Source organism: Pollicipes pollicipes, unplaced genomic scaffold, assembly GCF_011947565.3.
Source record: "Pollicipes pollicipes isolate AB1234 unplaced genomic scaffold, Ppol_2.1 Scaffold_6138;HRSCAF=7277_pilon_pilon_pilon, whole genome shotgun sequence".
NCBI classification, from domain to species: Eukaryota; Metazoa; Arthropoda; class Thecostraca; order Pollicipedomorpha; family Pollicipedidae; genus Pollicipes; species Pollicipes pollicipes.
The window spans coordinates 3910560-3928364 of record NW_023596818.1 but is presented as its reverse complement, the minus strand read 5'-3'; the positions used below and the strand labels follow the sequence as shown (position 1 = coordinate 3928364).

Genomic DNA, 17805 nt, shown 5'->3' with positions numbered 1-17805 from the left:
ATTACGTAGGTTTCATAAACTATCTCAAGCTTATTTCATATAGATATTCCGCACATGATGTCTGCGAACCAATCGTGGTTTTGCGAGGAGGTGCGCCTTAGCCGGTAAGGCACACGCCAACCCGTGGCGGTGGGTTGTCGGGGTCTTCGTTGGGTGGGTGGGTGGTCTGATACTTTTCGTAAGGAGGGCTATACGGATAGTGACGTTGACAACAATCTTCATATTGATGTGGTAGGCACAGTGCCCCAACAATGTTGCCTCGCGGTTCACAATACAATCCGTACCGCCACTTGCCACATCAGCCGAAGTATACCCAGGCCTTAACATGCATGCATCTAGCAAGGATTGGCGAAAACAAAACTGACATCTTTGAAAAACCACCAGACGTCGCAACTGCTAAGACAGTCCGGGCCGATCACAGACGTTCAGCTCTGCCCCGGAGGCGGCTAATCTCGGAAACGCAATCCGCGCCGTTAGAGGAGGCGCCCAGTAACGAGACCGGTCCAGCCGTCCGCTTATCGTCCTACTCCGGAAATAGGGCAAGGCGCCTCGGGCGATGGCGAGATGAGTATAAAACAGCGGGCGGCGAACGGTGACAGACACAGCTCAAGTCGCAGCTACCTCCTCAACATCAACATGAAGCTTCCTGGTGAGTGGGACTTGTGTCGGTCCGTTGATTTCACTGACAGCCAGATAAGCTTCGGTTTGTGGTACGCTCAGTCACAGTTAACCTCACCTACGCATATCTGGGCTCAGCGCCTATCGCGCTAATGCAGTTGTTTGCACGCCTTTACTACTGCACCAACATCTACGTTGTTTTACGCCTCACATTGCATCGTATAGACCAGCCTCACTAGAGCGGAAAAACGCCGACTGACATGTGCCCTTGTCTCAGGTTCTCCTGGCCGTGCTGGGCGCCGCTTCGGCCCAGTACCAGCTGTACACTGGCGCGTGGCCGTACACTGGGTACAACGCCCCGCTGGCGTACAACGCGTACCACGCGCCCATCACCACGTACGCCGCCCATCCCTTCGTCTATAATGGCCTGCCGTATTCGTTCAAGCCGGTCGAGAAGGAGGAGCCCGCCGTTGAGGTCAGTGATGACGGAGTCTGTGACTCTGACAGGGGCTGTGTCAGTATTGATCATGCACGCCATGCCAAACTACCGCGTGGTCACCTTCGTGTTCATACATCGTGGCGCTGTACACCCTCACGAGACAGGAATTAAATGAACGAGACTATTGTGTTTTTGACTCAGAAAAGAGCGATTTTTTGCGGCATTTTCAAAGACATGTCAGTCCAATTTCAAGCTAATATCTTGGGCCTATTTTGTCGCAATTCAACGTCAACAATCTCGTCAAGAATGGTTGCTTTGCACCGGTCGTTTGGAGGAAATAATCCGTGAATTAACAACGCTTCCGTAGTCATCTGGCTGCATGCCAATGCATTTTCAAAACTTCCATTCCACTAGCCGTTTACAGCGATGCGATTCAAAATCCTAGTTCAAACTGAAAGACTTTACCTTTGTCGCGAAAATGATATTGATTCTCCCTGGTGTCGTCTCCACGCACACAGCTAACACATCTCTGCTTTTTCCAGTCCCGGTCCAAGCGTTCGGCCGATGAGGACCAGAAGGCTGACGATGCCACCCTGTACTCCACCTACGCCGCCCACCCCCTCGGCTACACGGCCGGCTACCCGTACAACTACAACACGTACCCGACCGTATACAACAGCGCTTACAACTTCCCCACCACCTACGCCTACAATGGCTACAACGCGTACCACGGCTACACCCCGTTCGTGCACTCGCTGAAGAAGCGTGATACCGCCGAGGTGGACCAGAAGGCTGACGACGCCACCCTGATCTCCACCTACGCTGCCCAACCCTTCGGCTACCCGTACGCCCGCGCCGGCTACGCCACGCCATATGCTTACCGCAGCGTGTACAACACCCCGGCCAGCACCCATCCCATCACCTACAACGCCTTCCCCTACGGCTACCGCTCGTATGTGTACTAGACGATGACGATGCCGAGGAGGTAAGGCGACATGAGCTGTACTTTTGTTTGTCATTGCATTGAACTTGGACATTTGTGCCTGTCGTTGCAATGAACTCGGCAACTTGTGCCCGCCTGTGCTCTTGGCAACTGCTTGTCTGTGGGCCTGTCTTCGTACAGGACGTGGAGACTTGTGCCTGCTCTTGCAATGCACGTGGAAACTTGTGTCTGTTTGTGCTCTGACAAACTGTGCTCAATGTCTACGACAAGCACACGCTTGAACTGAAACTCACTTTCACTGATTACATTGCAACTGGACGTAGCGGTGTGAAGCTGCGCACAGCTGTGATTGTAACATGTGAAACGCATTTCATTGTTCTGGCCTGGTCATACTTGTCAATAAAAAGTTAAAATCACCCTCCTTCTCTGCTCATTTACCGTGAGAGTGTGACACATGCAAGTGTATGGTCAGCTCTGACAGCAGGTGCAATGTGGCGTGGGGATAGACCAACACGATGCCAGTGCATCACAGTTGGTTCGAGATCCGACTTGGGAGCGCGCCAGCGCGCGCAAACGCGCCACATTGGTGTCACACTGAGAGCGAAAAATTTGGAAGTGGAGACGTTACTGAAACGCGTGGGAACACTCCGCTTGTAGTTCATTAAGCGGCGGTCACAGCGAAATTTGATCAAAGCACAACGACTGGGAAAAGATCGGGCAATCGTACAGGCGAACGTTCACGGCGGCTCTCGACCGAGAAATTAGACTTGATGTAAGATCTGGACGACGCATGCATGTGATGACGTGAAATAACTGTAAAGCGTAGACCTGCATCTATCATCTACAGATTGCCCAGCCAGTCAAACCCCATTAGAGCCATGGTGACACCTACAGTTTACCGAGAAACTACAGACATTCCGGACACAATATACATCATGCTGGCGCACCGAATACATCATGCTGGCGCACCGAATACATCATGCTGGCGCACCAAATACATCATGCCGGCGCATCGAATACATCACGCTGGCGCACCGAATACATCATGCTGGCGCACCGAATACACCATGCTGGCGCACCGAATACACCATGCTGGCGCACCGATTGCGTCATGCTGGCGCATCACTTGAGCTATGCATGTTGGGGCCGTAAACAGACATAAAACACGTAATAGAGACGTAAACAGATGTAGCACAGTTTTACAGCACAGCCCACTGCGATCAACATCCACCAAAAATATGCATCCCCATCACAGTCTTACGTCACCATGAAACAACTGCAAATATTGTAATTTTCGTTGGTGCAAATCATCGCTTGCATTTACACATCTGTTCCCCAACCTGCCCTCATGGGTGTGACCCATGCGGTTGGGAAGTACAAGAGAGCACGGCGCTTGTACAAGATTTGCACGTACAATACACATCTTTTGTCTTATTTTTTTTTATTGAAAGCATCGTATTTGACTCAGATTGTCACCCAAAACTCTGAGCAATCCCCTCCAAGTTTGATTTTTACCCCAAAGCTCACACACCAGCCTACGCACATTTTCTGAATAGAGCCTACTCGTAGCCTTTGCCTGGTAGGACTTTCCGAGATTTCCGGACGTTTCCGAGATTAGCGGCCTCGTGGGCAGAGCTGGACGTCTGGATCAGACAGAATTCCTGAGCAGTGCGAAGTCTGGTGGTTAAAAGCCGCCAGTTTGTTTTCACCACCTTTGCTAGCATGCATGTGTTACGGCCTGGAATACGTTGGCTGATGTGGCGTGCGGGGTAGGACCGTGTTGTGGTCGGGAGCCAACATTGTTGGGGACGCGTTACCAATCAGCATGAACATATAGGGAAGTCATCCCTGTTGTATCATTCTTGCGAAACGTAGCAGACACCACGAAGACCTCAAACCCGCCGCCACGGGACGCGGTCGCCTACTGTAAGGAGAACATCCTCGCAAAACACGAATGGTTCGCTAGGTATCATGTGGGGAAAATTATATCAAAGAAAGTTGAGATAGTTCTATAAAACCTACGTATTTATCTTAAAACAAAGCTGATGGATTCATGTCATAAAATGATGCAGCTGCGACACACACCGTTTGCCGAGATCTGTAGGGTATGGTTCAGGTAAGGACATTCACATTTCAAAGATCACACAACTCAACAAAACTAACAATGTCGACCTTCGGTATGTCCAAATCAAGAAACGAACTGTTGAACTGTATGCAAAGGGCAACAAAGAGGGCTAGGATCGGCCATAGCCTGTCTGTGTTGTATTGGTGGAAACACAGGTCATTTCATAGCTCAAACGGAGAAAATTACGCAAATCTGAACGTGGAAATTCTGGTACCTTCGGTTCGTGAAGGCATTTAACGGTCGCAAAGTATAGCTGCATCTGAAAATGATTGCTTGATGTTGTTGTTGTTTTTTTGTTGTTGGTTTCCTCAGTGTGACAAAAAAATGAAACAGCCGGTATTCGTTTGACTCAAACAGTTCTGTGACCTCATCTTTCTGTAGTCCCGATGCATCGGCCATCGGAAAAAACAACACCAAGCAATCATTTTCAGATGCAGCTAAACTTTACGATCGCTACATGCTTTCACGAACGGAAGGTACCAGAAATTCCACGTTCAGATTTGAGTAATTTCCGCCGTTTGAGCAATGAAATGACCTGTGTTTCCACCAATAGAACAAAGACAAGCTATGGCCGATCCTAGCCGTCTCTGTTGCCCTTTGCATACAGTTCAACAGTTCGTTTCTTGATTGGGACGCACCGAAGGTGCGACATTGTTAGTTCTCTTGAAATTTGTCTGAACTGTGAAATGTGTCTGTCCTTATCTGAACCATACCCTACAGATCTCGGCAAACGGTGTGGGTCGCAACTGTATCTTTTTATGACATGAATCCATCAGCTTTGTTTTGGGATGATTACGTAGGTTTCATAGAACTATCTCAAGCTTATTTCATGTAGTGTTCCGCACATGATGTCTTGCGAACCAATCGTGTTTTGCGAGGAGGTGCTCCTTACCGTAGGCAACCGCCACCCGTGGCGGTGGGTTTCGGGTCTTCGTGGTGTCTGATACTTTTCGTAAGAATGCTATAACGGAGATGACTTGACAAAAAATCTTCATATTGATTGGTAGCACGTTCCCAACAATGTTGGCTCCCGTTCACAATACAAATCGTACCCCACTTGCCACATCAGCCGAAGTATACCAGGCCTTAACACATGCATGCTAGCAAAGATGGTGAAAACAAACTGACATCTTTTAACCACCAGACTTCGCACTGCTAAGAAATTCCGTCCGATCCAGACGTTCAGCTCTGCCCACGAGGCGGCTAATCTCGGAAACGCATCCCGCCGTCCGAGGGAGGCGCCCGGTAACGAGACGGTCCAGCCGTCCGCTGTCGTCCGACTCCGGATGGGCAGAGCCTCGGGCGATGGCGAGATGAGTATAAAACAGCGAGCGGCGAACGGTGACAGACACAGCTCAAGTCGCAGCTACCTCCTCAGCATCAACATGAAGTTCCTGGTGAGTGGGACTTGTGTCGGCCCGTTGATTTCACTGACAGGCGGATGAGCTTCTGTTTGTGGCGCGCTCAGTCACAATTAACCTCGCCTACGCATGTCTGTGCTCAGCGCCTATCGCGCTAATGCAGCTGTTTGCACGCCTTTACTACTGCACCAACATCTACGTTGCTTTACGCCTCACATAATAACGTATGGACCTGCCTCACTAGAACAAATATCAGCCAACTGACACTCGCTCCCTGTCCCAGGTTCTCCTGGCCGTGCTGGGCGCCGCTTCGGCCCAGTACCAGCTGTACACTGGTGCTTGGCCGTACACCGGGTACAACGCCCCGCTGGCGTACAACGCGTACCACGCGCCCATCACCACGTACGCCGCCCATCCCTTCGTCTATAATGGCCTGCCGTATTCGTTCAAGCCGGTCGAGAAGGAGGAACCCGTTGTTGAGGTCAGTTACAGAGCCTGTGACTCTGACACGGGTGGTGTCAGCATCGCTGATAAAGGCGACGTCAGACTCTCGTATGGTCACTTGAGAGGTCAGATTTTGACACACTGTGCGTCAAACAGAGGCTCCATTGAGACACTATCTCGCGGGGATGTTCTTGATACAGAAAGAAAAAGTTTTAAGTCGTTCTTTGAGAGCTGTTTCGTAGCAATTGGTTGTCACCATCTCCTCAAAAACAATTTTGCTGCACTCCACAACTAAAGACAATCTGAGATTGAACTATGCTTGTGCATTTATCTGGTTGCTCGTGAAAGGCTATGGTATTCGTTTCGGTGTTCATTTACCACCATGCGTTTAAAAGCAATTGTCAGGGCGGAAAGGTTCGCTTCGTATCGCAAAAATAATAACCTTCGAGGATATTTGTGCCCCTTGGTGTCATCCCCACGCACACAGCTATCACATCACTGCTTTTCCAGTCCCGGTCCAAGCGTTCGGCGGATGAGGACCAGAAGGCCGACGATGCCACCCTGATCTCCACCTACGCCGCCCACCCCTTCGGCTACACGGCCGGGTACCCGTACGCCTACAACACGTACCCGACCGTGTACAACAGTGCTTACAACTACCCCACCACGTACGCCTACAACGGGTACAACGCGTACCACGCCTACACCCCGTTCGTGCACTCGCTGAAGAAGCGCGATACCGCTGAGGCGGACCAGAAGGCTGACGACGCCACTCTGATCTCCACCTACGCTGCCCACCCCTTCGGCTACCCGTACGCTCGCGCCGGCTACGCCACGCCGTACGCTTTCCGCAGCGTGTACAACACCCCGGCCAGCACCCACCCCATCACCTACAGCGCCTTCCCCTACGGCTACCGCTCGTATGTGTACTAGATGATGACGATGCCGAGGAGGTAAGGCGACATGAGCTGTACTTTTGTTTGTCATTGCACTGAACTTGGACATTTGTGCCTGTCGTTGCGATGAACTCGGCAACTTGTGCCCACCTGTGCTCTGAGGAACTGCTTGTCTGTGGGCCTGTCTTCGTACAGGACGTGGAGACTTGTGCCTTCTCTTGCAATGCACTTGGAAACTTGTGTTTGTTTGTGCTCTGACAAACTGTGCTCAATGTCTACGACAAGCACACGCTTGAACTGAAACTCACTTTCACTGATTACATTGCAACTGGACGTAGCGGTGTGAACCTGCGCACAGCTGTGATTGTAACATGTGAAACGCATTTCATTGTTCTGGCCTGGTCATACTTGTCAATAAAAAATTAACATCACCCTTCTTCTCACCTCATTTACCGTGAGAGTGTGACACATGCAAGTGTATGGTCAGCCCTGACAGCAGGTGCAATGTGGCGTGGGGATAGACCAACACGATGCCAGTGCATCACAGTTGGTTCGAGATCCGACTTGGGAGCGCGCCAGCGCGCGCAAACGCGCCACATTGGTGTCACACTGAGAGCGAAAAATTTGCATGTAGAGACATTACTGAAACGCGTGAGAACACCCCACCTGTAATTCATTAAGCGGCGGTCACAGCGAAATTTGATCAAAGCACAACGACTGGGAAGAGATCGGGCAATCGTACAGGCGAACGTTCACGGCGGCTCTTGACCGAGAAATTAGACTTGATGTAAGATCTGGACGACGCATGCACGTGATGACGTGAAATAACTGTAAAGCGTAGACCTGCATCCATCATCTACAGATTACCCAGGCAGTCAAACCCCATCAGAGCCATGGTGACACCTACAGTTTGCCGAGGAACTACAGACATTCCGGACACAATATACATCATGCTGGCGCACCGAATACATCATGCTGGCGCACCGAATGCATCATGCTGGCGCACCGAATACACCATGCTGGCGCACCGAATACATCATGCTGGCGCACCGAATACATCATGCTGGCGCATCGAATACATCACGCTGGCGCACCGAATGCATCATGCTGGCGCATCACTTGAGCTATGCATGTTGGGGCCGTAAACAGACATAAAACACGTAATAGAGACGTAAACAGATGTAGCACAGTTTTACAGCACAGCCCACTGCGATCAATATCCACCAAAAATATGCGTCCTTATCACAGTCTTCCGTCACCATGAAACAACTGCAAAGATTGCCATTTTCGTTGGTGCAAATTATCGCTTGCCTTTACACATTGTTCCTCAACCTGTCCTCATGGGTGTGACCCATGCGGTTGGGAAGTACAAGAGAGCACGGTGCTTGTACAATATTTGTCCGTACAACACACATTTGTAGTCTTGTTTTTTATTGAAAACATCGTACTTGACTCAGATTGTCACCCAAAACTCTGAGCAGACCCCTCCAAGTTTGATTTTTACCCCAAAGCTCACACACCAGCCTACGCACATTTTCTGAGTAGGGCCTACTCATAGCCTTTGCCTGGTAGGACTATATATATATATATATATATATATATATATATATATATATATGTGTGTGTGTGTGTGTGTGTGTGTGTGTGTGTGTGTGTGTGTGTGTGTGTGTGTGTGTGTGACAAGAAATGGCAATGGCGTACATGCCCACCAGCATATTCAGGAACGGGGTTATTACCAGGCGTCGCTTTTTATCACTGCAACTTGCAATATCATGCACATACCCGAAACGTTCATTTACACGGTGCCATTCATCTTATACTAAGATAACTGTTGCTGCGAGGAATGTAGACACACCGGCCCGACGCAATGGGGCAGTTCAGTGTAAGTTTGATCTGTGGGTGGATTTGTGTCCTCGACCGCGAAAAGAACGGCGAAGGACCTCCACAGCCAGGGAAATGAGTACATGACAAAGTTTCAACCGTTGGCAGATAGCGCTGGAGCATGGTGGCAAGCATGCGCACCTTCTCGAAGCCCGCATGTTTGCCCTTTATGAAAACCACGTGTGCGCTTCGAGCCGCACCCCATCCACAACCATCATACTAGCCATCATACCTTGGTATGCTCCGAGCCTGGCGCGACATGTGTTGCGTGGTGAGCGCCTTCAATGCGCCACAGCAATCCGTACATACAGGTTTGAACTGGGTGTCTAGACTGCCTGGAGAGAAAGGAACAATATGTTGGGTTCCGTGATGGGCTCAGATTAAGGCGAAGGCGACTTCGCAAGTACTGGGGAAGAGGTAGTGGAGGCGTGCTAGAAGAACGATGCATCGGGACTACAGAAAGATGAGGTCACAGAACTGTTTGAGAAAAACGAATACCGGCTGTTTCATTTTTTTGTCACACTGAGGAAACCAACAACAAAAAAAAACAACAGCAACATCAAGCAATCATTTTCAGATGCAGCTAAACTTTACGACCGTTAAATGCCTTCACGAACCGAAGGTACCAGAATTTCCACGTTCAGATTTGCGTAATTTCCTCCGTTTGAGCAATGAAATGACCTGTCTTTCCACCAATGCAACACAGACAGGCTATGGCCGATCCTAGCCCTCTTTGTTGCCCTTTGCATACAGTTCAACAGTTCGTTTCTTGATTTGGACATACCGAAGGTCGACATTGTTAGTTTTGTTGAGTTGTGTGATCTTTGAAATGTGTATGTCCTTATCTGAACCATACCCTACAGATCTCGGCAAACGGTGTGGGTCGCAGCTGCATCATTTTATGACATGAATCCATCAGTTTTGTTTTAAGATGAATACGTAGGTTTTATAGAACTATCTCGACCTTCTTTGATATAATTTTCCGCACATGATACCTAGCGAACCATTCGTGTTTTGCGAGGATGTGCTCCTTACAGTAGGCGACCGCGTCCCGTAGCGGCGGGTTTGAGGTCTTCGTGGTGTCTGCTACGTTTCGCAGGAATGGTACAACAGGGATGACTTCCCTATATGTTCATGCTGATTGGTAACGCGTCCCCAACAATGTTGGCTCCCGACCACAACACAGTCCTACCCCACATGCCACATCAGCCAACGTATTCCAGGCCGTAACACATGCATGCTAGCAAAGGTGGTGAAAACAAACTGGCGGCATTTAACCACCAGACCTCGCACTGCTCAGGAATTCCTGTCCGATCCAGACGTCCAGCTCTGCCCACGAGGCCGGCTAATCTCGGAAACGCATCCCACCGTTAGAGGGAGGCGCCCGGTAACGAGGCGGTCCAGCCGTCCGCTGTCCTCCGACTCCGGATGGGCAGCGCCTCAGGGCGATGGCGAGATGAGTATAAAACAGCGGGCGGCGAACGGTGACAGACACAGCTCAAGTCGCAGCTACCTCCTCAGCACCAACATGAAGCTCCTGGTGAGTGGGACTTGTGTCGGCCCGTTGATTTCACTGACAGACAGATAAGCTTCTGTTTGTGGTGCGCTCAGTCACAATTAACCTCGCCTACGCATGTCTGTGCTCAGCGCCTATCGCGCTAATGCAGCTGTTTGCACGCCTTTACTACTGTACCAACATCTACGTTGCTTTACGCCTCACATAATAACGTATGGACCTGCCTCACTAGAACAAATATCAGCCAACTGACACTCGCTCCCTGTCCCAGGTTCTCCTGGCCGTGCTGGGCGCCGCTTCGGCCCAGTACCAGCTGTACACTGGCGCGTGGCCGTACACCGGGTACAACGCCCCGCTGGCGTACAACGCGTACCACGCGCCCATCACCACGTACGCCGCCCATCCCTTCGTCTACAATGGCCTGCCGTACTCGTTCAAGCCGGTCGAGAAGGAGGAGCCCGCCGTTGAGGTCAGTGATGACGGAGTCTGTGACTCTGACAGGGGCTGTCTCAGTATTGATCATGCACGCCATCCCAAACTGCCGCGTGGTCACCTTCGTGTTCAGACATCGTGGCGCTGTATACCTTCACGAGACAGGAATGAAATGAACGAGACGATTGTGTTTTGGACTCAGAAAAGAGCGATTTTTTTGCGGCATTTTCAAAGACATGTCAGTCCAATTTCAAGCTATTATCTTGGGCCTATTTTGCCGCAATTCAACGTCAACAATCTCGTCAAGAATGGTTGCTTTGCACCGGTCGTTTGGAGGAAATAATCCGTGAATTAACAACACTTCCGTAGTCATCGGGTTGCACGCCAATGCATTTTCAAAACTTCCGTTCCGCTAGCCGTTTACAGCAATGCAATTCAAAATCCTAGTTAAAACTGAAAGCCTTCACCTTTGTCGCGAAAATGATATCGATGCTCCTTGGTGTCATCTCCACGCACACAGCTAACACATCTCTGCTTTTTCCAGTCCCGGTCCAAGCGTTCGGCCGATGAGGACCAGAAGGCTGACGATGCCTCCCTTATCTCCACCTACGCCGCCCACCCCTTCGGCTACACGGCCGGCTACCCGTACGCCTACAACACGTACCCCACCGTGTACAACAGCGCTTACAACTACCCCACCACGTACGCCTACAACGGCTACAACGCCTACCACGCCTACACCCCGTTCGTGCACTCGCTGAAGAAGCGAGATACCGCCGAGGCGGACCAGAAGGCTGATGACGCCACCCTGATCTCCACCTACGCTGCCCACCCCTTCGGCTACCGGTACGCCAACGCCGGCTACGCCACGCCATATGCTTTCCGCAGCGTGTACAACATCCCGGCCAGCACCCACCCCATCACCTACAACGCCTTCCCCTTACGGCTACCGCTCGTATGTGTACTAGACGACGACGATGCCGAGGAGGTAATGCGACATGAGCTGTACTTTTGTTTGTCATTGCACTGAACTTGGACACTTGTGCCTGCCATTGCAATGAACTCGGCGACTTGTGCCCGCCTGTGCTGTACATAACTGCTTATCTCTAGGCCTGTCTTCGTACAAGACGTGGAGACTTGTGCCTGCTCTTGCAATGAGCGTGGAAACTTGCGCCTGTTTGTGCTCTGACCAATTGTGCTCAATGTCTGCGACAACCACACACTTGACTTGGGACTCACTTTCATTGATTACATTGCAACTGGACGTAGCGGTGTGAACCTGCGCACAGCTGTGATTGTAACATGTGAAATGCATTTCATTGTTCTGGCCTGGTCATACTTGTCAATAAAAAAATCAAAATCACCCTCCTTCTCTGCTCACTTGCTGCGATAGTGTGACACATGTAAGACGGCTGCCAAATGTCCAGTGTGGTCCAGCGTGGTATGACAAGATCCGTCTTGCGGGGCGCGCCAGCGCGCGCAAACGCACTGCATTGATGTCACACTGAGAGCGCAAAATTGGCAAATAGAAACATTCTTGAAACGCGTGTGAACACCCGGCTTGAAGTTCGCCAAGGGGCGGTCGCAGCGACATGGGATCTTAGCACGACGACTGTGAAAAGTGCGAGCGATCGTACAGGTTAAGCTGCATTACGGCTCTTGACCGAGAAATTGGACTTGATGTAAGATTTGGACGTCGCAAACACACGACGACGTTTCATAGCGTTGACCTGCATCTGCCGTCTACAGACCACCCAGCCAGCCCAACACCGTCAGAGCCATCGTGACACCTAAAGTTCACCGAGAAACTACAGTCGTTCCGAACACAATCTCGAACAAATCACGCTGACGCGACACCTGAGCTATGAAAGTTGGGAACGTAAACAGACATAAAACACGTAATAGGCAGACGTAAACAGACGTGGCACAGACCTAGAACACAGACCACTGTGATCATTACCCACCAAATATTTGTGTCCATATCACAGTGTTTAGGTCGTAATAAAACAACTCGCTCCTCACTGCAAAGATTGTCATTTTCGTTGGTGCAATTTATCGCTTGCATTTTCACACCTGTTCTTTAAGCTACCTCCATGGGTGTAACCATATATGCTGGACTTGTTAACAACGAAGTTCAAGGCCTGTGTTTTAGTTGTTCTGTAGTTAGGAATTTCGTGGTTCATTCCTAAGTTGTTTGATATATTTTCATTGTTTGTTCGTTCATGTTTGATTTTGTTCATTAATTGATTTGACTGTACCGATCAGCGGCCAAATACCCGCTGTACAATATCACACCATAACACCGAAGGTGTCACCACACCGGCAGTGTACTAGTTTTAAAGACACCGATCGCATGTATTAAGGCATAAATAAACACATCCTACTGTAATCTCATAAACTCACTTTATTGATCTAGATGCCCGCATATCAACATGTCCACACCGGTCGCACGTCCTCACACGCGAGCAGCCCCAGGTCAAGCAATTCGGAACGACAGCAACGCTACAGGCGAGCGTAGGCATAGGCCTTGAGGCAGGAAACAGGCACAGGTCGCGAGATTGTGTGTCGACACGTTCCGGATTATTGAAAGACTGGAAATGCTGGCTGATACACACTGATTTGCAGCCCAACACAATGGTCTCGCCATGCACGCCTTGTCCTTATCAACTCACGAATGAAGAGTTATGAGGTAAGTGTTGATGCATCCCTTGCTGGATGGAAGATGAATGACTAGCGTCCTTCGTGACTTAGGGAAAATGTACGATGGCCTGGCAGTCATCAGCCCAGCCACAATTGCTGGATCGCGCCGTAGGGTAAGGTTTCCGGAATACATAATCCCATGTTGTGACCTGAGGGACATATTATCACGTTGAATATCACTTTAAGCGCCAAGAAGAAGTCCGAAACTTTCTATCCTACAAGAATTGTACCTTCTTCAATCAGGGTGTTGCGACATGATTGGTCTCCCATTGTAAGTACTACGGTCTGTTGTCAGGGCGCGTTCTTCAGCCTTCACAATGTGACATTTTAGGCTAGAATTGCTAATCAAATAAAATAGGGTAACTTTTGTGACGTTACACTGTCCGAATCAAGCAAGGAATATCCATACAGCTGGGATGCCAATGCCTGTGACATGTCATTCCGAATGTGTTATAAATCGGCACCTCCTTTTGCTGAACACTGCACGGCAAAAACCATCAGTGGTTCTCACATGCCCGTCAAAGGCATGCTTACCGGACTGAGCCGTATTGGACCGGATGGGTGATTTAGATTAATTCACGGTAATGCCATCTCAGTGCACGGTATCGGTCACAGCTGTGTCCTTTTATTCGACATGAGCCCATCAGCTTTGTTCTGGAAAGATTACATAGTTTCACAGGACTGTCTGAGGCCTCTTTAATATGGTTTTTGGTTAATGATACCTAACGGATCATTTGAGGCCCACGAGGATGTGGAGTATGTCACTGCCTCCCGTGGCCGTGGTCTTCAGGTCGTCGTGGTGTCTGCTACCTTTCGGAAGAATGGTATGACATGGCTGACTTCCCTTTATCTCCACGTTGATTGGTAGCACGTCCTCTTATGAGTCCCAGCAATGTTGGTTCCAGGTCACAATACATAGCCCACCCCACATGACAATCTGTCAAAGTATACCAGGTCTTAACGCACGCACGCAAGCAAAGACGGTGACGACAAATTGGCGGCTCTTGACATCCAGCCGTCACACTGCTAAGAAATTCCGTCCGATCCAGACGTCCAGCTCTGCCCACGAGGCGGCTAATCTCGGAAACGCATCCCGCCGTTCCGAGGGAGGCGCCCGGTAACGAGACGGTCCAGCCGTCCGCTGTCGTCCGACTCCGGATGGGCAGAGCCTCGGGTGATGGTGAGATGAGTATAAAAAGCGGACGGCGAACGGCGACAGACACAGCTCAAGTCGCAGCTACCTCCTCAGCACCAACATGAAGCTCCTGGTGAGTGGGACTTGTGTTGGCCTGTCGATTTCACTAGCAGGCGGATGGTCTTCTGCTTGTGATACGCTCATTTAAAATGAACGTCGCCTGCGCATACCTGGGCTCAATGTTTATCAAAATTATGCAGTTTTTGCGCGCTTTTTTTATCGGATTATCCTCCATGTTGTTTTACGCTTCACATCAGAGCACATGGTCCTGCTTCACTAGAGCAGGAAAACAGCCAACTGACACTCGCTCCCTGTCCCAGGTTCTCCTGGCCGTGCTGGGCGCTGCTTCGGCCCAGTACCAGCTGTACACTGGCGCGTGGCCTTACACCGGGTACAACGCCCCGCTGGCGTACAACGCGTACCACGCGCCCATCACCACGTACGCCGCCCATCCCTTCGTCTACAATGGCCTGCCGTACTCGTTCAAGCCCGTCGAGAAGGAGGAGCCCGCTGTCGAGGTCAGTGATGACGGAGCCTGTGACTCTGACGCTGGCAGTGTCAGCATTGATGATGCACGTGTTGTCAGGCCCTCGTGTGGGGTAGTTCGAGGTCTGACATTCGAGGTCAGACTTCGCCGCGCTGTAGACCGTCACGAGGCACCAAAGGAATTAACGCGATGTTAGCGTGAGTTAACACGATGTTAGCGCGACCTGTGAATTAACAACGGTTGCGTAGTTATCTGGTTGCACGCGTATGCCTTTTAAATACTTTCATTCCGCTGGCCGTTTACAACAATCCCATGCAAAATCCTAGTACAGACTGAAAGCTTTCAGCTTTGTCGCGAAAATGATACTGATGTGCCTTGACGTGATCTTCAAGTACAGAGATAACACTTTTCTTCCCCTTCTAGTCTCGCTCCAAGCGTTCGGCGGATGAGGACCAGAAGGCTGACGACGCCACCCTGTACTCCACCTATGCCACCCACCCCTTCGGCTACACGGCCGGCTACCCGTACGCTTACAACGCGTACCCGACCGTGTACAACAGCGCTTACAACTTCCCTACCGCCTACGCTTACAACGGCTTCAGCGCCTACAACGGCTACACCCCGTTCGTGCACTCGCTGAAGAAGCGCGATACCGCTGAGGCGGACCAGAAGGCTGACGACGCCACCCTGATCTCCACCTACGCTGCCCACCCCTTCGGCTACCCATACGCTCACGCCGGCTACTCCACGCCCTATGCTTTCCGCAGCGTGTACAACACCCCGGCCAGCACCCACCCCATCACCTACAACGCCTTCCCCTACGGCTACCGCTCCTATGTGTACTAGATGATGACGATGCCGGGGTAAGGCGACATGAGCTGTACTTTTGTTTGTCATTGTACTGAACTTGGACACTTGTGCCTGCTATCGCAATGACCTCGGGAACTTGTGCCCGCCTGTACTCTGAAAAACTGCTTGTCTGTGGGCCTGTCTTCGTACAGGACGTGGAGACTTGTGCCTGCTCTTGCAATGGACGTGGAAACTTGTGCCTGTTTGTGCTCTGACAAATTGTACTCGATGTCTGCGATAAGCACGCGCTCGAATTGAAACTCGGTTTCATTGGTTACATTGCAACTGGAGGTAGAGGCATGAAGCTATGTCTAGTTGTGGTTGTAACATGAGAAATGCATTTCATTTGTCTTGTGTGTTTATCGTTGTCAATAAAGATCAAAATCACTATCCTTTTCAGCTCATTTGCTGCAATAGTTAGTTTACGTGTAACAACAACATTTACAGCATTCGTTGCATGTGTAAGATGACTGCCAAACAGGATGCTGCGACGAGACTTTAAAGGAAGGTTGTCTTGTATGGACAGCTCTAGCAGCACTCCAACCACTTAATCCACTTAAAATGTGATATGTGGCTTGGCCACCAGGATGATACATTTACATTAAGGTTGCCACGAGGTCAGACTGGGGGCGCGTGAGCGCGTGCAACCGTTTGACATCGGTGTATCACGGAATGTGCGAACTCGATATTGACAAAAATCCCTGTAAAGCGTGTGACAACCTGGTTTGTAGTCTGGTGATGGTGGTCACAGAAAAACGTGCATAAGGTCTCGGAAAATAATAGGTACCCGCACCGATAAAAGAACAAAAAGGTATGCGCCGAGCCTCGCACGCCCGCTCGTGCGCACGCGGAAGATTCGACGGCTTTGGACCGATTTTAGAATTGATTTAGGATGTTGACGACACGAACACGTAAAGACGTGAAATAGCTGCAACGCTTCGACCGTCATCTATTGGCTAAAAATCACCCCGACAACGTCAAACCAATCATAATGCCAGCAGTCCGCCGAGAAACCAGAGGCTTCACTTTTTCCAAGCACAATCTTGATTATATGACTATGTGCATGCAACCATAATCTTCACATGTCTGATGAACAGTGTTAGAAAAACTCATTGAACACACACTTCCAATCCTTTACTTCCCTGGCTAGCATCTCAATCTCCTCGGTAGGGACATCTGAACGTCCGTGTGAGCCGCTCGCGTGCTAGGACAAAATGGCCGACCGCCACCGGCCACCTGGCACTGCAGAAAATGTCTGACCGCCGCCGGCCACCTAAAACACTGCCTAACACCAAAGGAAATCTACTACTAAATGAAATCCCCAGCAAACAGAATGCAACCATGTTCTACGCAGCTTCCTGAGGCGAAAAGGCGAGACGGGTTAAGCAGGAGACTTAAGTCGATGCTCGATGCTTTGACATAAGTGCAGCATCCTATGCTATGTTACTACCCAGGTTAGGTCGTATTTTATGATCAGGCCTACGATATTGCAAGTCACCTGTACGTGGACTGAATTATTCCTACCGGTGGGTAATGCATGGGTACGAGTAACCCAGAGCATGAATGTAGTGACATCTCTGGAACTGGGGGACAAATCGGGCTTCCGGTAGTCTACCTTGATGTTTCATCGGAAAAGCTGAAAAATGCGTTTTGTACGGGCAGACTTTAGAACAAGGCGACGTATTCGCTGCCCTTCCATGCCGCAGTGGCTCTACCCATGGGAGTAGCGTGGGGAACAGGGTTTGAAACGCGAGCAATATTTTGCTTCCACATATTTGTGAATTTACAGTGACAGGAAATGTTGACGTGTGCGCCATAAATGTCGTAAAGTGCGCACATTTTCTTACGTGGGATACGGATTATCGTGAACTGACTTTTACGTCTGCGTCTGTTTTCATTCCCCAGCTGTCGCAGTTAAC

General features: G+C 50.2%; 1 protein-coding gene across 1 annotated transcript; it reads left to right on the top strand.

Moving 5' to 3' along the window:
- Positions 1-10744: 10744 nt before the first annotated feature.
- On the top strand, positions 10745-15883 carry LOC119106077 (adhesive plaque matrix protein-like). The gene is made up of 4 exons (XM_037229674.1): positions 10745-10801; positions 11200-11643; positions 14871-15068; positions 15461-15883. Exons 1-4 carry the CDS (start codon positions 10745-10747, stop codon positions 15881-15883), a joined length of 1122 nt encoding a protein of 373 aa, XP_037085569.1.
- Positions 15884-17805: the final 1922 nt, after the last annotated feature.

What these genes read in the sequence shown, in the direction of transcription:
- LOC119106077 (XM_037229674.1), top strand. Translation starts at nt 10,745, where the DNA reads ATGCACGCCATCCCAAACTGCCGCGTGGTCACCTTCGTGTTCAGACAT. An exon ending in ACGACGACGATGCCGAGGAG is followed by an intron (nt 11,644 to 14,870) that starts GTAATGCGACAT and finishes TCCCTGTCCCAG; the next exon opens with GTTCTCCTGGCCGTGCTGGG. An exon ending in AGGAGGAGCCCGCTGTCGAG is followed by an intron (nt 15,069 to 15,460) that starts GTCAGTGATGAC and finishes TTCCCCTTCTAG; the next exon opens with TCTCGCTCCAAGCGTTCGGC.